This window comes from Oxyura jamaicensis, chromosome 7 (assembly GCF_011077185.1).
Source record: "Oxyura jamaicensis isolate SHBP4307 breed ruddy duck chromosome 7, BPBGC_Ojam_1.0, whole genome shotgun sequence".
Taxonomy (NCBI): Eukaryota; Metazoa; Chordata; class Aves; order Anseriformes; family Anatidae; genus Oxyura; species Oxyura jamaicensis.
In genome coordinates, this window is record NC_048899.1 from 33,975,002 (window position 1) to 33,989,904 (window position 14,903).

Consider the following 14,903-nt stretch of genomic DNA (forward strand, 5'->3'; position numbering starts at 1 on the left):
TGTGCATGCTAAAAACTTAAATTCATATTAGCATTACTAATTGTGGTCTAGATCTGTATGGAATTAAGACTTTTTTTTTTTTTTTTTTTTTTAACTTAATACAGCACATATATTTGAAGACTGGTCCTTCAACTAAATGGTGATTTAGTAAGAAACTTGCAAGGACTGGGGCAAGTGTAATTATATATATATATATATATATACATACATATATACACACACATATATATGTATGTGTATATATATATTTACATTTAGGAAACTACTTATATTGGACTTACTCCTAACATAAAATGAAAAGCAAGACTTCAGAAACAAATACTATAAAACCATTTATTGGACATTAGAATGGATACATTTAAAAGCATTTTGCTATATACAAATTTAGCCATGGAGAAAAAAAAAAAAAAAAAAGCCACTATTATGAACTGGGCAAAAGAGAGGAGGAATGTTTCTGTGAGTTAGTACTGGCAGTTTTCCTAGCTTTCATCACTTAATTTGCAGTATTCTAAGGTCTTAGAGTCAGTATTTTTTATTCTTATAAATTGACATCAAGGGTCAGATCAAATCTTACATCTAGTTACTGTTGCAGCCCTGAAGGTTCAATCAAAAAATCCTTACTTGTGTGATTGTTTGCTTAAAGTTACTTCTGGAAGAGTGAGGGAATGTCAGACTCCTGTATTCCTGCATCAAGGCACATAGGTTTTGATCTACAGTTGCTCTGAATCTTCCAGTAAGAGAAATGTAAAGATAGCATGAATGCCTAGAAGATCGTTTGGGTTTTACATTACTGAACTTGAAAGTTGTCTGTGGTGACAGTTAAAAACACTTTTATCCAAGTTAACTTACAATCGGTTTCCTTATCCCTTCCTTGCACTCCTTCCATCTCTTCTCTGGGTTTTCTGCCAGCACTCCATCCCATCCCATGGCAGTGCCACATCGTGTGATGAAGCACCCAGATCTAAAAAGCTGCTCATCTTTTAGCCACAGTAAGGTGAGGCAAAAAAATCTAAAAATAATCATCTGAATTTTCAGACTTAAAGACTTTTTTTTTTGAGAGCATCTAGATTTCCCAGGATTTCAGTAAGCATCTATGTTACGATTCAAAAACTAGTTCTGTAAAATGTTTGGAGGGATTAAGGTGAGATGGCTACGTGGGTGCTCATGTACCTTTAGCATGTCAAGCAGTTGACTTGCTCAGGAGTAATGTATAGCAGGGACTGAGGGCAAAGGAGGACTCAGATGCAGATGCAAGTAATGGCACCATTTCAACAGGCATTGTATTGATACCTCCTTAATTAAATGCTGGCATGTTAGCAACATAGAAAACTAAAGCATTCAGCTTTAGCAGTTACTCAGCGGAATGATGAATTATAATAACTGGAGTTAGTGTTAGTTAAATGTTATTGAGGTCTTTCCCTTGGTAGCATCTGAAATTCCTCAGTAGAAGAAGTATCTTTTTTATTTATTTTTCTCTGGACTGTGAATAAACAAACCTGTTTAAAAAATGGGAAGAAATGAAGAAACTTATAAATGCCTTCTGATTTTCATGAAAGCAGAACGACAGGGCACTACAAGTCTTTGTAAATGTTCTGTATCATTTAAAAATGTCATTGTGGTCAGGAGCAGTCATTGTGATAGTGACATTACAGCTGCAGCTCATGAATTTGAGCCTAGCCATAAATGGTTTTGAAAATAAAGTTAGTTCTACTGACATGTGGCTAAGTGTTTTTTATTCTTCTGTGTGATTATATGAGGGCAGAAGGGAGAAAACTAGCAATTTCTTTACACTATATCTTCCCAAACAAAAAATGCAGTCAGTGCCGGATTATCAATACCCAAATGATTGTCTTCGTTGTCCTGCTGTTATGTTATCTTCATCCTATTGGTAGCTGCAAGAAAAGAAATGAGTATTCAGCTGCTTAAGGGAATATAGAAGAAACAGCCTTATGCATGTGCTGTCATGTAAGAAATATTATGTGCACGATTCAAATGATGTATCGTAGTTACTGTATTTTCCTTGGAATTTTTAAGTAATTATGGCCAAATTACAATCCACATTTTTTTTGCAATTTTGACTCAGGTAACCAAAGTTTTTATTAACCAGGGAACGAAGAACATGTTTTTGAAAGGGATTAAGCAGTGAAATGATGAATGGAACTGTTTCCAAAGCATGCACATGAAGTGATATCATCTAGCTAAGGCTGATTTCTGCTCCATCGCTTCAACAGGAAAATAGCTATATTGCTGAAATGATTCGGCTTAGGCTCTATTATTTGCGGTGGCGCTTGACAGTTATGGAGTTGGAATTCAATTTCTTTCATCTAAAGCAGGTGTGCCTTAAAAAAATCACTCTGCCACTTCTGCATAACGCATGGAGATTGTTGGCTTCTTGCCTGAAAACGTTTCAGTGCACTTATCCCATTTTCATACAGCAGACGTTGTCCATGAATATCATCTTGGTTTAAATACATGAGTGAATTTTCTTTATCCCAAAACAAGATAATAGATGATATGAAAAGCTTTATTTTATGCTAGCACATAGATTTAAGAACCCATTTTGAAGGGCAGTTTTATAGAAAGCTGTATTAGAAAGCACATAAAACTGTTGATATTAATTTATTATTCAGGGCAAGAAGAAAGGTGCTCCTTAATCTTGATATATCTGTATTTGATGTGACAAGTTATCCTTGATATTAGCATCATGTATCCAAATGTTACTTCCCTCTTTGACTCTAAAATACCTTACCTTAGTTTTTGATAGTGATTTATCCAGGAAGCAGTTGTTTATTTGTGTATAGTACATGGCACATTTATTTTATATGAAAAGAGAGGGTACTTCTACAAGTGCCTGCTGGGGCTTAGACAGGTTTAGTTAGAGAAAAGATTTATTTTACATGGAAAAACTGTGTAGTATCTGGAAGAATAATACATATTTTTGAGGTCAAATAAAAATGTGTGAGTGCATGTCTGTGTCATATTACACATTTCCATACGTCTGTATACATAATTATGGTAAAATACATATTTGGACTTTAGATACCTATATATTCCTATGTGTGAATGTATATGCATATACATATGTATGTATACATATAACATTGGAAATATAACGAAGCATAAAATGCTGCAAAGGTCCTGTATTGCTTTCTTTTGGTAAAAATGTGTGAAAAATGGTGGAACATATATATAGTACAAAACAGGACAGAAATTTCTAAGTATTCTTGTTACGCAAACATGTCGGCAGTCACCCAGAAACCCCATTGTGAAGGAACATGTCAAATGAAGTCAAAACATATCAGAGAAGACTTTTTGGTTTCTTGTGGTCATGAAACTCTTAAAAGAGCTAGACAAGAACACTGTAATTTCCAAATCAGTAATTCTCTTAAGTCCTGTTTAAACTTAAAGTGAAGATATAGGAAGCATCTTTTTATTTCTGAGAAACATCCGCAAAAGTCCAGGATGAACATTTTAGTACATTTGCTTTCAGTTTCTCTGAGATTACGAGTGTGTTGAATTATTTGCACACGATAGAGATTTTCAGTTTACTGCACACCACACCATATTTCTTTACAACCTTTAAAAACCATTTACAGGCTTTTGTTATCAGTATGATGAAGCATACATGGAGATCTACAGAAGAGCAAGCACCTGAACCTAAGGCTCTTGGGTGTTTCCAAGTCTATTTAACTGCAGTGGTCTTGGATACTACCCTTCCAGTTTCAGGATGTCTCTGAATGCAATGAGCATACACAGACAAGTATATGTGTTGAAGTTATTCAAGGAGGAAGTAGTCGTGTATTCTTCCATTCCTTTGTAATAAGCAAACAAATAGTTTATCGTGCGCAACATGTAGCTCCATGCTGCTTTTATATGACTTTCCCTTTTTTATCTTGTATTACTTCCATTTATTTGTCAAATAATTTAAGAACACACAAGCCATTTTCCCCTAAAACTCTGTAGATGAGCAGCTTGTGTATTCACAGATGCTGAGTGCAGCTCGTATAACTTGACGACAGTGATTTGCCATCTCTCGATGTGTACATGAACAAAGTAATAGTGATGTTTCAGAAGTCAGTAGCTGCAGCAAAGTGTCGCATAATATGAGAAATTGTTTATTAAAAAGATTCCTGTGTTTTCAGGCTGTTCTGAAATCAATAGTATGTTTAATATTTGGAAGTAAGTCACTGGATTCATTCATAGGGAATGCATGACCTGTTGCAGTTCAATTCACTGTTAATTTCCAGTGTTAAAAATGTCTGCTATAAGGTTTGCCTTTTTAGTTATTATTTTCTGATAGGAGCTAGATTTCTCAGTACCCTTATGCCTTAGAATAAACATTCAACAGACAGACAAGTCTAGTGCATTGATTTTTAAACTGTTTAGGGGAAAATACAGCACCACAACAGCTCATAGTGTAATATTAGGTACCATTTATATCTAACCAGATAACGTTGTTTATCTTAAATTAATTTTGTTGGCTTAATTAATGCTGTTACTTTAATCCATTTAAAAAGAAAAAACGACAACAACAAGGAAAACATGATGGTATCAGATGAGACAACCGTTGCAATATACCTTTCATCTTTCCGGAAAGCTCCCTATTGTACAAATGATGCAGTGATTATCTTAGTTGCTTTTGGGACCCGGGTCAAAGTTTTTGGTAGCTGTGGTTCCACTGGAGGAGAGGCCTGTTTAGTCTGGGTTTTCACTGGGTCACCCCTTCCAGCCATGAACAAATGGGCTGTAATGACTCTTTTGAAAGAAAAAGTCAGCAGGAGCATTTGTCTTCATGTCTGCCATGAAACTTGCTAAATTATCTGAATCTCTCAAGGAGTCAATACAAATTAAAAATACGCAAAAGGTTTCTAAGAGAGTGATTGCTATTCTAGCAAGTTCATTAGCCTTCTGAGGAATGCTTTTGGCAGGCTTTGTTTAGCACAACTCCAAAACAAAGTAAACCAAAAATGTCAGAAAATGAATTGCAAATCACTTGGCAATATAGATGTGAGAACTAGGAGGTAGATGATGAATAATTTGGGAAAATGTATATTGTTCCTCCAGGAATTCTAACTGCACGAAAGGGAACTATACCAAAGATTACAGCAGAGAAAGAGGAAAAACTTTATTAAATAAATACGGGCAGCCCAGCTTTTCCAAATATACTGGCAAAACCAGGCTCCAGACACTGTTTAGTTCATAGAAGGAAGGAGTTCTGCAGCAAAGCTTTATATTTCCAGCTCCCTGTATCTATCTTCTTAGTGTGTTCAGACTATACTCTGAAAAATATATTGCTAAAATGAATCTTTCACTCTAATTTTGTGAGACTAAGTTAAGACCAGAAATGAAGTTCAAAGGAGAAAATCACTCTTCTGAACTGGAAAAGGGGCAGTTACATTGCATCTCCTTCCCCAGGAAAGGGAGGCTGGCAAGACTGAGTTAGCCAGAGGTGCAGTCACCTAGAGCATCCCTTGTCAGATGCTGCTGGGGGAAGGGAAGAGGCTGCCCAGCTCCAATTTAATCCACTTTTTTTTTTTTTTTTTTTTGACAAATTTTGCAGGACACTACTACTGTATTTTTTCCTACTATTTGAAGATTCATTACAGAAGCAGAGCAAAGCAAGAGTTTTAACTCCCATAGCAAAACATGGTGGTAAATCTAAGAAGAGAGGATTGCAGATGACACAGGCTAACGTGTTCAGTGCCTTTTCTGCAGTCTTCTCAGAAAGGTTAAATGTGACAAAAGGCTTTACGTGATCGGAATTAGCAAGGGAACAGGAATTCAAGGGAGGGTAGGGAAGGAAGTGAATATTTAGATTCAGGAAAGTCAGATTTAGGGCCTGTTTACAAGGTTAAATGACTGAGCAATAAACTGGCATTTAAATTTATGATATTCCAGCTACTGTGCATTAACTCACCATATGGAAACTCTTAGTGTGTAAGAGCAGCTTTATATGAAACAGCTTATCCAGGTCAGCAGGGCCTCATAGGGTTTACCCCAGTGTACTTAAAGGTGTGGTTTCTGAACCAGCAGTGGTTAGCTTTATGTAGTCCTGAAGGACAGAAATAGTCCCAATAAATGTAATATATATCTTTAGATGAGAAAAACAGGAGAAGCAAGGGAATGACAGCCCAAGATTCAGACTAAGTTGGCATCTGGAAAGACACTATGACAAATTAATAAATAATCAGCTTATAAGCCCCTTAAGCAAAATATGGTTAGCAGCCACTCTAGCCGCTATAAGCAGATACATTTTTATTTTGTCGGGGCTTCTGACTTGGTGCAGATAATCATGCCAATAAGTCTGGGTCAGATGAACAAAGTAAGGGGGTAGGCCTGTCTGAGAAACGTTGTCAAAGAATAATTTTATCAATAGACTGTTGTCAATGTGGGTACCCATAGGCCGTGATTTTACTACTATTCACTACTTTCATCTTATGGCAATAAGATGTCACATTTTTGAACAATATCACATTTGGAGACAGTGCAAGCAGGCTTAGAATGACAAATTTTTTGATAAATGGGTGAAACCGTTGGAAATCCATAAGGCAAAATTAAGTAAAAACAATAAAGACTGTGCTTACAAAGGAAAAGTTAGCCACATAGATGCCAAATGGGAAACAAGTGATAAGGTATCCACAGTGTGGAACAGCTGAGCTGGTTTCAGTGCTGTAGCAGAAAAAGGTAAATCTCCTGCTGTAAAAGTATTAACGCAAGGCTCAGAGCACCACTGGGTGCTCGGCAGTGCTGGGACCCAGCTGCAGTGCTTCAGAATGGGTGGGGAGAAGCATGCAAGATCTTAGACAGGAGCAACAGAGACATGGGTTTGACGCTTTGTTGATTGAGCTTAGGAAAATGAGAGAAAATTATGCAGGGAAGGTTGCAATTTCTTCAAACCTGTAAATGTTGTTACTAAAAGAACTGTGATGATTTTTCCCCATATCCACTAAGGTTACCCCAAGGAGTATCAGTTTTACTTGTAACAGAGTGGGTTGATGTCCAGTGTTAGGAAAAACAAAAAATATGGTCTAATAATGTAGTTGAATACTTCAACAAATTACTTAGATAAATTATGAAATTTCCACAGTTGACAGGTTTGGAGAAGAAACTGATGAAAGCCTGTTCAAATTGTTCACTTATACATGATCCAGTCCAATAAGTTAACTCTTGGAAGGCCTATCATCCCAACATCTCTACAGTAATATAAAAAACCATTATGTTCACAATTTACGATAATCCATGCTGTATTTTAATATCTCTCATAATTTTGACTTTTTTTGGAGGTGTAGCTTATTTGGTTACATTTAGCCATGTAATTTAAACTAGATGCCATTAAATCCATCAGTTTTATTGCTAAAGTTGATTCTAGCTCTAAGCAATGCTTGCAGATTGAAGGAAACCTGTTAATTCAGTTTTTACTCAGAATGGTTTCTTCCTTCAGTGCAGCCAATGAGTATTTCTGCAAGATAAGCCATGAAACTGAAGGAGGGCTTCAAACAGTCCTAAAAAATGTGAGATGAGTCATTGCTAGTGAGACCCGTGAGTTTACATGTTTCGTTGATGGTTTGGCGTTTTGGGCTTACGTAATATGCAAAGTCATTTTCCACCTTCTTTTTCCTTCAGGACTGATTTACTGTGTAATAGTTTATTCATGTGTAAAAGGAAGCCTGGTATCTGATTTAATATTTTCTGTGAAGTGCAACAGAGTTCCACTTCATTTGTGAACTGACAAATATCATACTTCACACATTCACACCTAGAATAATGCTTTAAAACAATCCTGCTAATCCTCGTCTGGTTTATCAAAAAGGGCAACTCTTGACCTCCCAAGAAAATGTCCCTTGGATATAAACACCTGCAGACAACAGCTCCAGTTTATCCTGGAGTTATTCTTGCATCCTTATTCCTGCATCCATTCTTCTTCTGTTAATTATTTGATAAAAAGCACACCATCCTTTCATATTCTACAGCCAACCCGTTTGATAGATTTTATACATATATATAGAAAATTGAAACACTTACTCATCTTATCTACATCAGCCGCATTTCACTATTGATATAGGAGCTGTAATTTAGTGTGGAGATGTACTTGTTAAGAAAATCCATATAGAACTTTAATTATGATATTAAAATCTAATTATCATTAGCAGAATAAAGTGACTATCTGAATAGATTTTCATGCTATCTCTAATGCATAATGTAATTGAAATGAAAATATGTTGATTTTTTTTCCCCCTAGCTTCTGTGTACAGGTAAATGAGAGGGCAACCTGCCCTTTTGAAAACTGGAGATTGGGAAAGTCAGGCCACTGGAGCGGGATAGGGTTTCAGTTGCAGGAAATGACTGTGGCCTAGAAATGTGGCCCCTGGCAGTGGCAATCATACGAAATATTTTGGGTGTTTGTGACTGTGGAAGGGAGAAGGTTCACTGAGAAAAAGGTTCACTCCTGTTTGTCATTCCTGTTGAAAGGGTGCAGGGATTTATTCCCCATGGCTCTGTTTGAGCATGTGTGGGAGCACCCGTTTGGTGGTGGAACAGCAGGCACCAAAAGAGGCTCACGTGGAAAACAGCCTCTAAGGAAGTTACTTGGAGAAGAGAGGCAGATCCCGCCCTGTCCAGGAGAACTGTTTACTGTGCAGATGCTTAGTGGCTTTGGACAGGAGAACTGTATTAAGGATGACCCTCACTATCAAAATAGGCACAGCTTTTGTATGTTTATGTTTGAAGTATTAAACTATGACATGCAGAACTTGCATACGGGGTTAGTTTGGCAGCTTAGTGGTGATTAAACTTCCTTTAAACTCCTTTATAGCCTTATTTACATCTCTCGTAAGGGTGTCAAGAACTTTTCCTGTAAACTATTTCAGTTACATTCAGCTATCTTTGTCCTCCTTACTATAATAATCCAATGGTTTTGGCTGATACCTTACCTTCTTTTCACATGCTGAGCCAGTGTAGCCACTTCTGCAAGCGCAGACATTTGGTCTTATGCATCTGCTTCCAAACAGACATTTTTGCTCACAAATTGCTACAAGTGAAAGATAAAATTGTTTAGAAATACACTTACTGTAAATGTTGTAATCAGAAAGGCAATACTCACATGCTTTAAAAACTGATATGACAATGATATGACAAAATATATCATGGTTCTGTAGTTTCATATGATGGAGAAAAGGACAAAAAATATGTAGGCATTAAAAATGTTTGCCACATGATTTTTCATGCTTATGTGTCTGTTACATTTACAGTTTTCTTTCTTTATCTCTTCTCCACAATGATGGGGAAAGAGAAGAGTGCCAAAGTAATCACCTTAGCTCAGCAGGAAACGGATCAGAGCAAGCCCTGATCTGGAAAGGCAGGATACATTCTGGGCATCGATGGTTGGGTCAGATTCGTGTCAAAATTGATTTTCTTTTGTTCCAATTGAAATAAAATAACAGCTGTTAAGAGGTCCTTTCTTGTCTTCAGATGCAAAGATACGTTAAATATTTACTCCCCAAAGTGATATTATTACAATAAATAAAAGGGAGAGTTTTGTGAGTTGCATACTTTACATCTCTGGAAACAAGGGCATGTAATCTCATGGTCTCAAAGAATCAATAAAGGAATCAGAATAAAACTTTTAATCTTATCTAGAGTACCTATTGTACTTCTAGAGTACATTTATTTGATGTAAATCATTTACCATTTAAAGATATTCTGTTAATAAAAGAATCAATGTTTTTTGTTTGTTTGTTTAGGAGATAAAAAGATAATTGAATTACTCAGATTTCAGCCATTTTTCATGCTCAGTTCATGCAGTTTATGTTCTTAGGACATTGTTGTGGCATAGAGGAAAGACAACAGCCAATTCATAGGGCACCAATTCAAGCAGAACACACATCCCACAGTATTTTAATAAGATCTCATGAGTTAAGACTTCTATAAATATTGCCAAATAAATATCAACAAGTGGATTATTATATTTTCTTGTCAGAGAGAGCCATATAGGAAGCAGCTAGCCATGCACCATTAAGATCTGAATATAAAGTATATATAAAGTATATGTCATTATATGTCAATAAAGCATAAGACATAGAGTATGTCTATGTTCCAATACCATCTCCTTCACTACTTAGCCAAGCATTTGATGAGATCTGAAAAATTTGAATGTATCCCTATAAGGGGCTTTTCACAGAAAATCAACTTCAACAAATTGTGGGGATAAAGGAATGAATTTCTTTTATTTATTTATTTATTTTTAATTTATTTTGACACAGATTTAAGCTCATGCAAATTCTTTATGTTTTAAGTGAGGGTTCGTGCTTTGGTCAAAACTGCTGACCTGTATCATGTCCAGAAGAGGAACATGCTGGGGACCTGCAGGTGATCCTTTTCAAAAGCCAGCTGTGCCAGGTGGTTTTTTGCTGTAGGACTCCAGTGACCTATAGCTAGCAGCTTGCCTTCCTACTGTAAGAGCTAGTTGATATATTTCTGCTATTTTAGGATCATAGAACCATAAAATGGTTTGAGCTGGAAGGGACCTTAAAGATCATCTACTTTTGAAAAGCTATTTTTGAAAAGCTATCTATTTTGAAAAGATAAAAAGTGTCATTTTTGTTGAAACAAGAAGCAAACTTGGTTTTGTTATTTGCAGCTGGTTTATCTGTTGTAAAACAGTTCTCAAGACCCACAATGGGCAGCTCCAAACCTCTAAATTACTTGTTCTGAGAGGGGGATGTCCAAGTTTGAATGTTTGAATCCCAGCTGTGGGTGGGGCAGAGGAGGAATGAAATCACACTGGAGCTAGGTCAGTGTGCTGATCACCTTCCATCTGCTTCCTCAGCTTCTCCGTAAACTTTGAAAGAATTCAGTTTTATAACTGAAAAAATCTCAAAGTTTCATTCATGGGAAAAATAATAATAAAAAAGGATAAAAAACAACAAAACACTTTCCACCTTCTGCTAGTGTGTACAGTGACAGCAGAAGGGGCTCCTTGTGCCCACACCAGTTTTGTTCCACTGTATAATAAGCTTTTGTCCTAGAAGAGAGAGAACTGTGTATGGTATTAGTACATATCATTTGATATGAACTTGGGCACAGGTAAAACTGAAATTGATTCTCCTTTTTTTCCTGGTAGTGGATAAAATAAAGTCAGGTAGGAAAAAGAGAGGTAGACTCTTCTGGAGATCCCTAATACTGCTAGGGGTGTTCTGGTCTGCACTGGCAGAAGAACAGATGTTAGATAAGGTACCAGGCTTTTATTTTTATTTTTATTTTTTTCCAGCTGTAGTTACTTTTATTCTCAGATGATGCAAACAAAGACAAGAAAAAAAAAAAAAAAAAAAAAAGAAGGAAAAGGTTCCCTCCTTCTTTATTCTTTGCTACCTGCCTGTCTTTCCCCCTCCACCCACTGCTTCCTGCAGTAGTGCTCAGAAAAACAAGAGCTCAGTTACGAGAAAAGTCAGAAACATTTTGGAAGAAAATTGGAATTGAAATCACAGAGGATAATAACATAGCTGAAGTTCAAATGAATATTTCATAAATGTATTTACAAGGGATGCTAAGCCTCTAAACACTGAAAATGACACAGGCTATGTGTGCATTATCCTGTACAGATTCAGCACAGAAAGTCATTTAATAAGCTAAGCTTATGACAAAATTATAATCAATAAATGCCCATTACAGAAAGAGATTTATCCCTGGATGTTAAAAGAACAGAACTATAATTTGAATGCAAATGGGAATCGTTTTTACGATTTTTCTTTTTTTAAGGATTGAAAGGGTTACACAGGAAAGCTAGAAGCAAGCCTGTCTGACATGTTGTTCAAGACAGAGAGAGAGAGAAGGAGCAAGAATGTTGAGGAAATTATAAGGCTATAAGCTTGACACTTATAACATGCAAATAAAGAGAAGATATTCTGAAGGGCAAATGAGAAGGCAGTATGGGTTCAATAATATTAGAACAGAAGATAGCAGCATGAATTTTAATGATGAAGATCCTTCACAACTATAACCTTCTTATACTTTATAATTAATTATTAGAGTTATACCTTGATCCTGCACTCTGATCCTGAAACAACTGCCTCATATCTCTGGCCAAAAGCCTTTTGACTTTGCTGGGTTGTGTTTTGGCTAAATCTACCAGGGTAGTCAGATTGTACCATCAGGTCTTCACTGCTTTGGTCTACTGTTTCTTTTCGAGCTCAAGAAAAAGGGAGATGTGAACTATCAGTGAAGGATGCAGGGGGACCCCACAGGCATAGAGCTTTAGAATGGGTGTTGGAGCTGTGATGGGAAGGAGGTAATTTTTTGGGAAAACACGGTGATCCTGTGATACTGTTCCTGTGTTTTCCAAGAGGGAATTTTTAGAACATTTATGCTGCTGTTATGAAAGCAAAAGAGGGAGTCAAACAGAAAAAAATCTTCTAATGGAGGGAGCCTAATCTACGGAGCTGCTACTTTCTCTGGGTAAGGCACGTTGAATATTTCAAATGACATTTTTTAACCTGTCTTCCTGAAAGGTAATTTCCTTACATTTGCAATACTGTCTGAGACTTGACCATTATTCCTTGTTCTATGACCATCTATGACCATAAAGTCATAGGTATTTATCAAGGATAATGTGTGTATTCCACCGTACACCGTATTTGTTGGGACAAATGACCTATTTTATTGATTCTCTTTCAGAAGCTATTCTGTGCAGTTACAGATGAGTGGGGAAGAAAACTATTCTCTCGACTGACCTCTTTATTTACAGTCTGATAAAAGAGAACTATTGCATTTTATCCATTACTGCTGAAACAATGTCTCCTGAAAGTCTCTTAACCTACACTTACTCTTGCCAAATTCTGCAGTGCAGCGGTAGCCAGAGACTGGTAAAACTGTAAGAAAAACAGCCTGCACAGACATCTCTGCAATGTCACTGCGAGTTTGACTGATCATAACATTGAGAAATTCGTAATTCACCGCATTAAATGGAAATGCAATTTCATTGTGCATCATTGCAAAGGAGGCAAAGTTTATGCTTGCATGACTGCTCCTCCAAAATGCAATCTTGGAAGATTTTCCAAGACCTGTTCCAAATTAGATACAAGCTCCACAACTTGTGCTGCTACATCTGACCACAGAGTTCAGTCTTGCTCTCTGAAGCATTTTCAAAATACTTAAGAGAGAATATTTTTCTGGCTGGGACAGTGTCAATCTTCATTGCAACAGAACTGAAAAAAAGGTGAATTCTCACTATTTGTCCATTGTCTCTTTTGCTGGCCTAACAGCCTGCTCTGGCTAACTATCTCGGTACAGAGGACTGAAATACTTTTTTTTTTTTTTTTTTCTTGTTCTGAGAAGTGTATAGAAAATAGTAACAGGAGTTCCTATAGATCCTTTGGTTTTGTTACCCTACCAGATATGTGACAGGAAGTTGGTGAGGAAAAATGGTGTTCAGTGTGGGGCTGCAACCTGCATCTACATTTCCATCTCTGCCATCTTGATAAGGGCAGCTGCACAAAAAGATGGGCTGAAAACAAAGAATGAAGCTGCGGTTATCTACATTCCTCCTACACCTGAACAAGTCACAAAGCCACAAACCAGCCCGAATTGCTTCTGAAAAAGGGTGGCACTGTGAGGACTCATTGAGTTCAGACAGATAAATACATATATATATATATATTTTGCACAGAGTTCTGTATTTCGGTGCGTGGCCTCCGATGTCAAAGTATAAAACCAGACCTGCTTTCAGAGGCTACACTTTCTTGCAAAACTTTGTATGTAACATCTGTGAGGATGAAGACTTTGTGATTCTCCTGCTTCCTCCCTGCATCATTGTGAATACCCTAGAGCAACATTGTAAGACCTAGCCATCTGCTCTCTGACAATAGTCTTCTCTCTTTCTGTTTAAAAAATAGTGAAATTCCAACCACTTGGTGATTATTTGGGTTTTCTGTGAGACCTAGGAGTTTCGGCAGCTCCTTTTGGACAGAAAGTGGATTTAATTGCCCACTCCAGTGGAAACATGAAGAAATGGTAAAAGCAGAGTGACTATCAACTGAACAGATTTGAAGGAAAGTTTCAAAGCAGCTGATTAAATAGATACAAAAATGCCCAGGCTTGTGTGTCTGCATAGTATAACAGAAATTGGTAATGATAGTAAGTCTTACTTGCCTTGCACAGGAGCAAGCACAATTTGCTTATTTATTTAATAAACTGAACCAGGAATATGTTATCAACTAATAAATAACTTTAAACATTACAGTGTTTGAACTAGAAGACAGCTGGCGCAAAGAAACAATTACACAACCACTGGGATTTAACTGACAAAAGATTTCCATAAGTAATTATGCTTTGTGAGTGTGAGAGGAAAGGAAGATTACCCTTTAAAGGGGATAATGTCTTGATATTTTCTTCATGCCCTTTTACTATAAAGCTAATAGCATGCACACACTGAAGTGACCCTGTATAATGGCCAATAATGGGGTTCTTCCTATTCCAGCTTTTTCAGTCCCTGCATGTGAAAAGCCACCTCAGTGGTCACACTGAATGCGTAGGGTTTGCAGGATCGGGCTCCTAGGTTAACAGGTACCTGATGTCTTCCTGTGCCTAATGCCATCTGGATATGCTGAACAGGAGACTCCATTTCCTTTTGTCCCTCTGACCCCTCTTTTTTATTTAGTCTAACAAATCATTGAGTTTAAAACCTATTAATTTTGTCTGACAAATCGAGCTCAGCATCTGTGTAAGTAAAGGTTGTCAGCTCTCTTCCTTACACGGATGTTGAGTCCAGAAATGTCTTTGACAATAATAGTTTTACTGACAGCATACGACAGTTCTTACAAATAAGAGGCAGATTTTAGGTGCTAATCATCTTATGTTTGACTTTTACAAGTAGTGTAAACACAGTAGAAGAGTTAATGTGCAAAGATCTC

General features: G+C 36.9%; 1 protein-coding gene across 5 annotated transcripts in view; it reads right to left on the reverse strand.

Moving 5' to 3' along the window:
• Positions 1-306: 306 nt before the first annotated feature.
• The window catches only part of LOC118169747 (von Willebrand factor D and EGF domain-containing protein-like), a 177,432-nt gene continuing 162,835 nt past the window's right edge, over positions 307-14,903 (reverse strand). For 4 of the 5 annotated variants that reach the window (XM_035331308.1, XM_035331312.1, XM_035331309.1 and 1 more), the window contains 2 exons: positions 8,931-9,028; positions 307-1,892 (listed from right to left, as the gene is read on the reverse strand). In XM_035331308.1, coding sequence (XP_035187199.1) covers positions 1,878-1,892; positions 8,931-9,028 — 113 coding nt within the window. In that variant the 3' untranslated portion in view covers positions 307-1,877. Of the gene's footprint in view, positions 1,893-8,930; positions 9,029-12,260; positions 13,200-14,903 lie in introns of those variants that run through there. The other variant, XM_035331311.1, reaches the window with a different exon arrangement.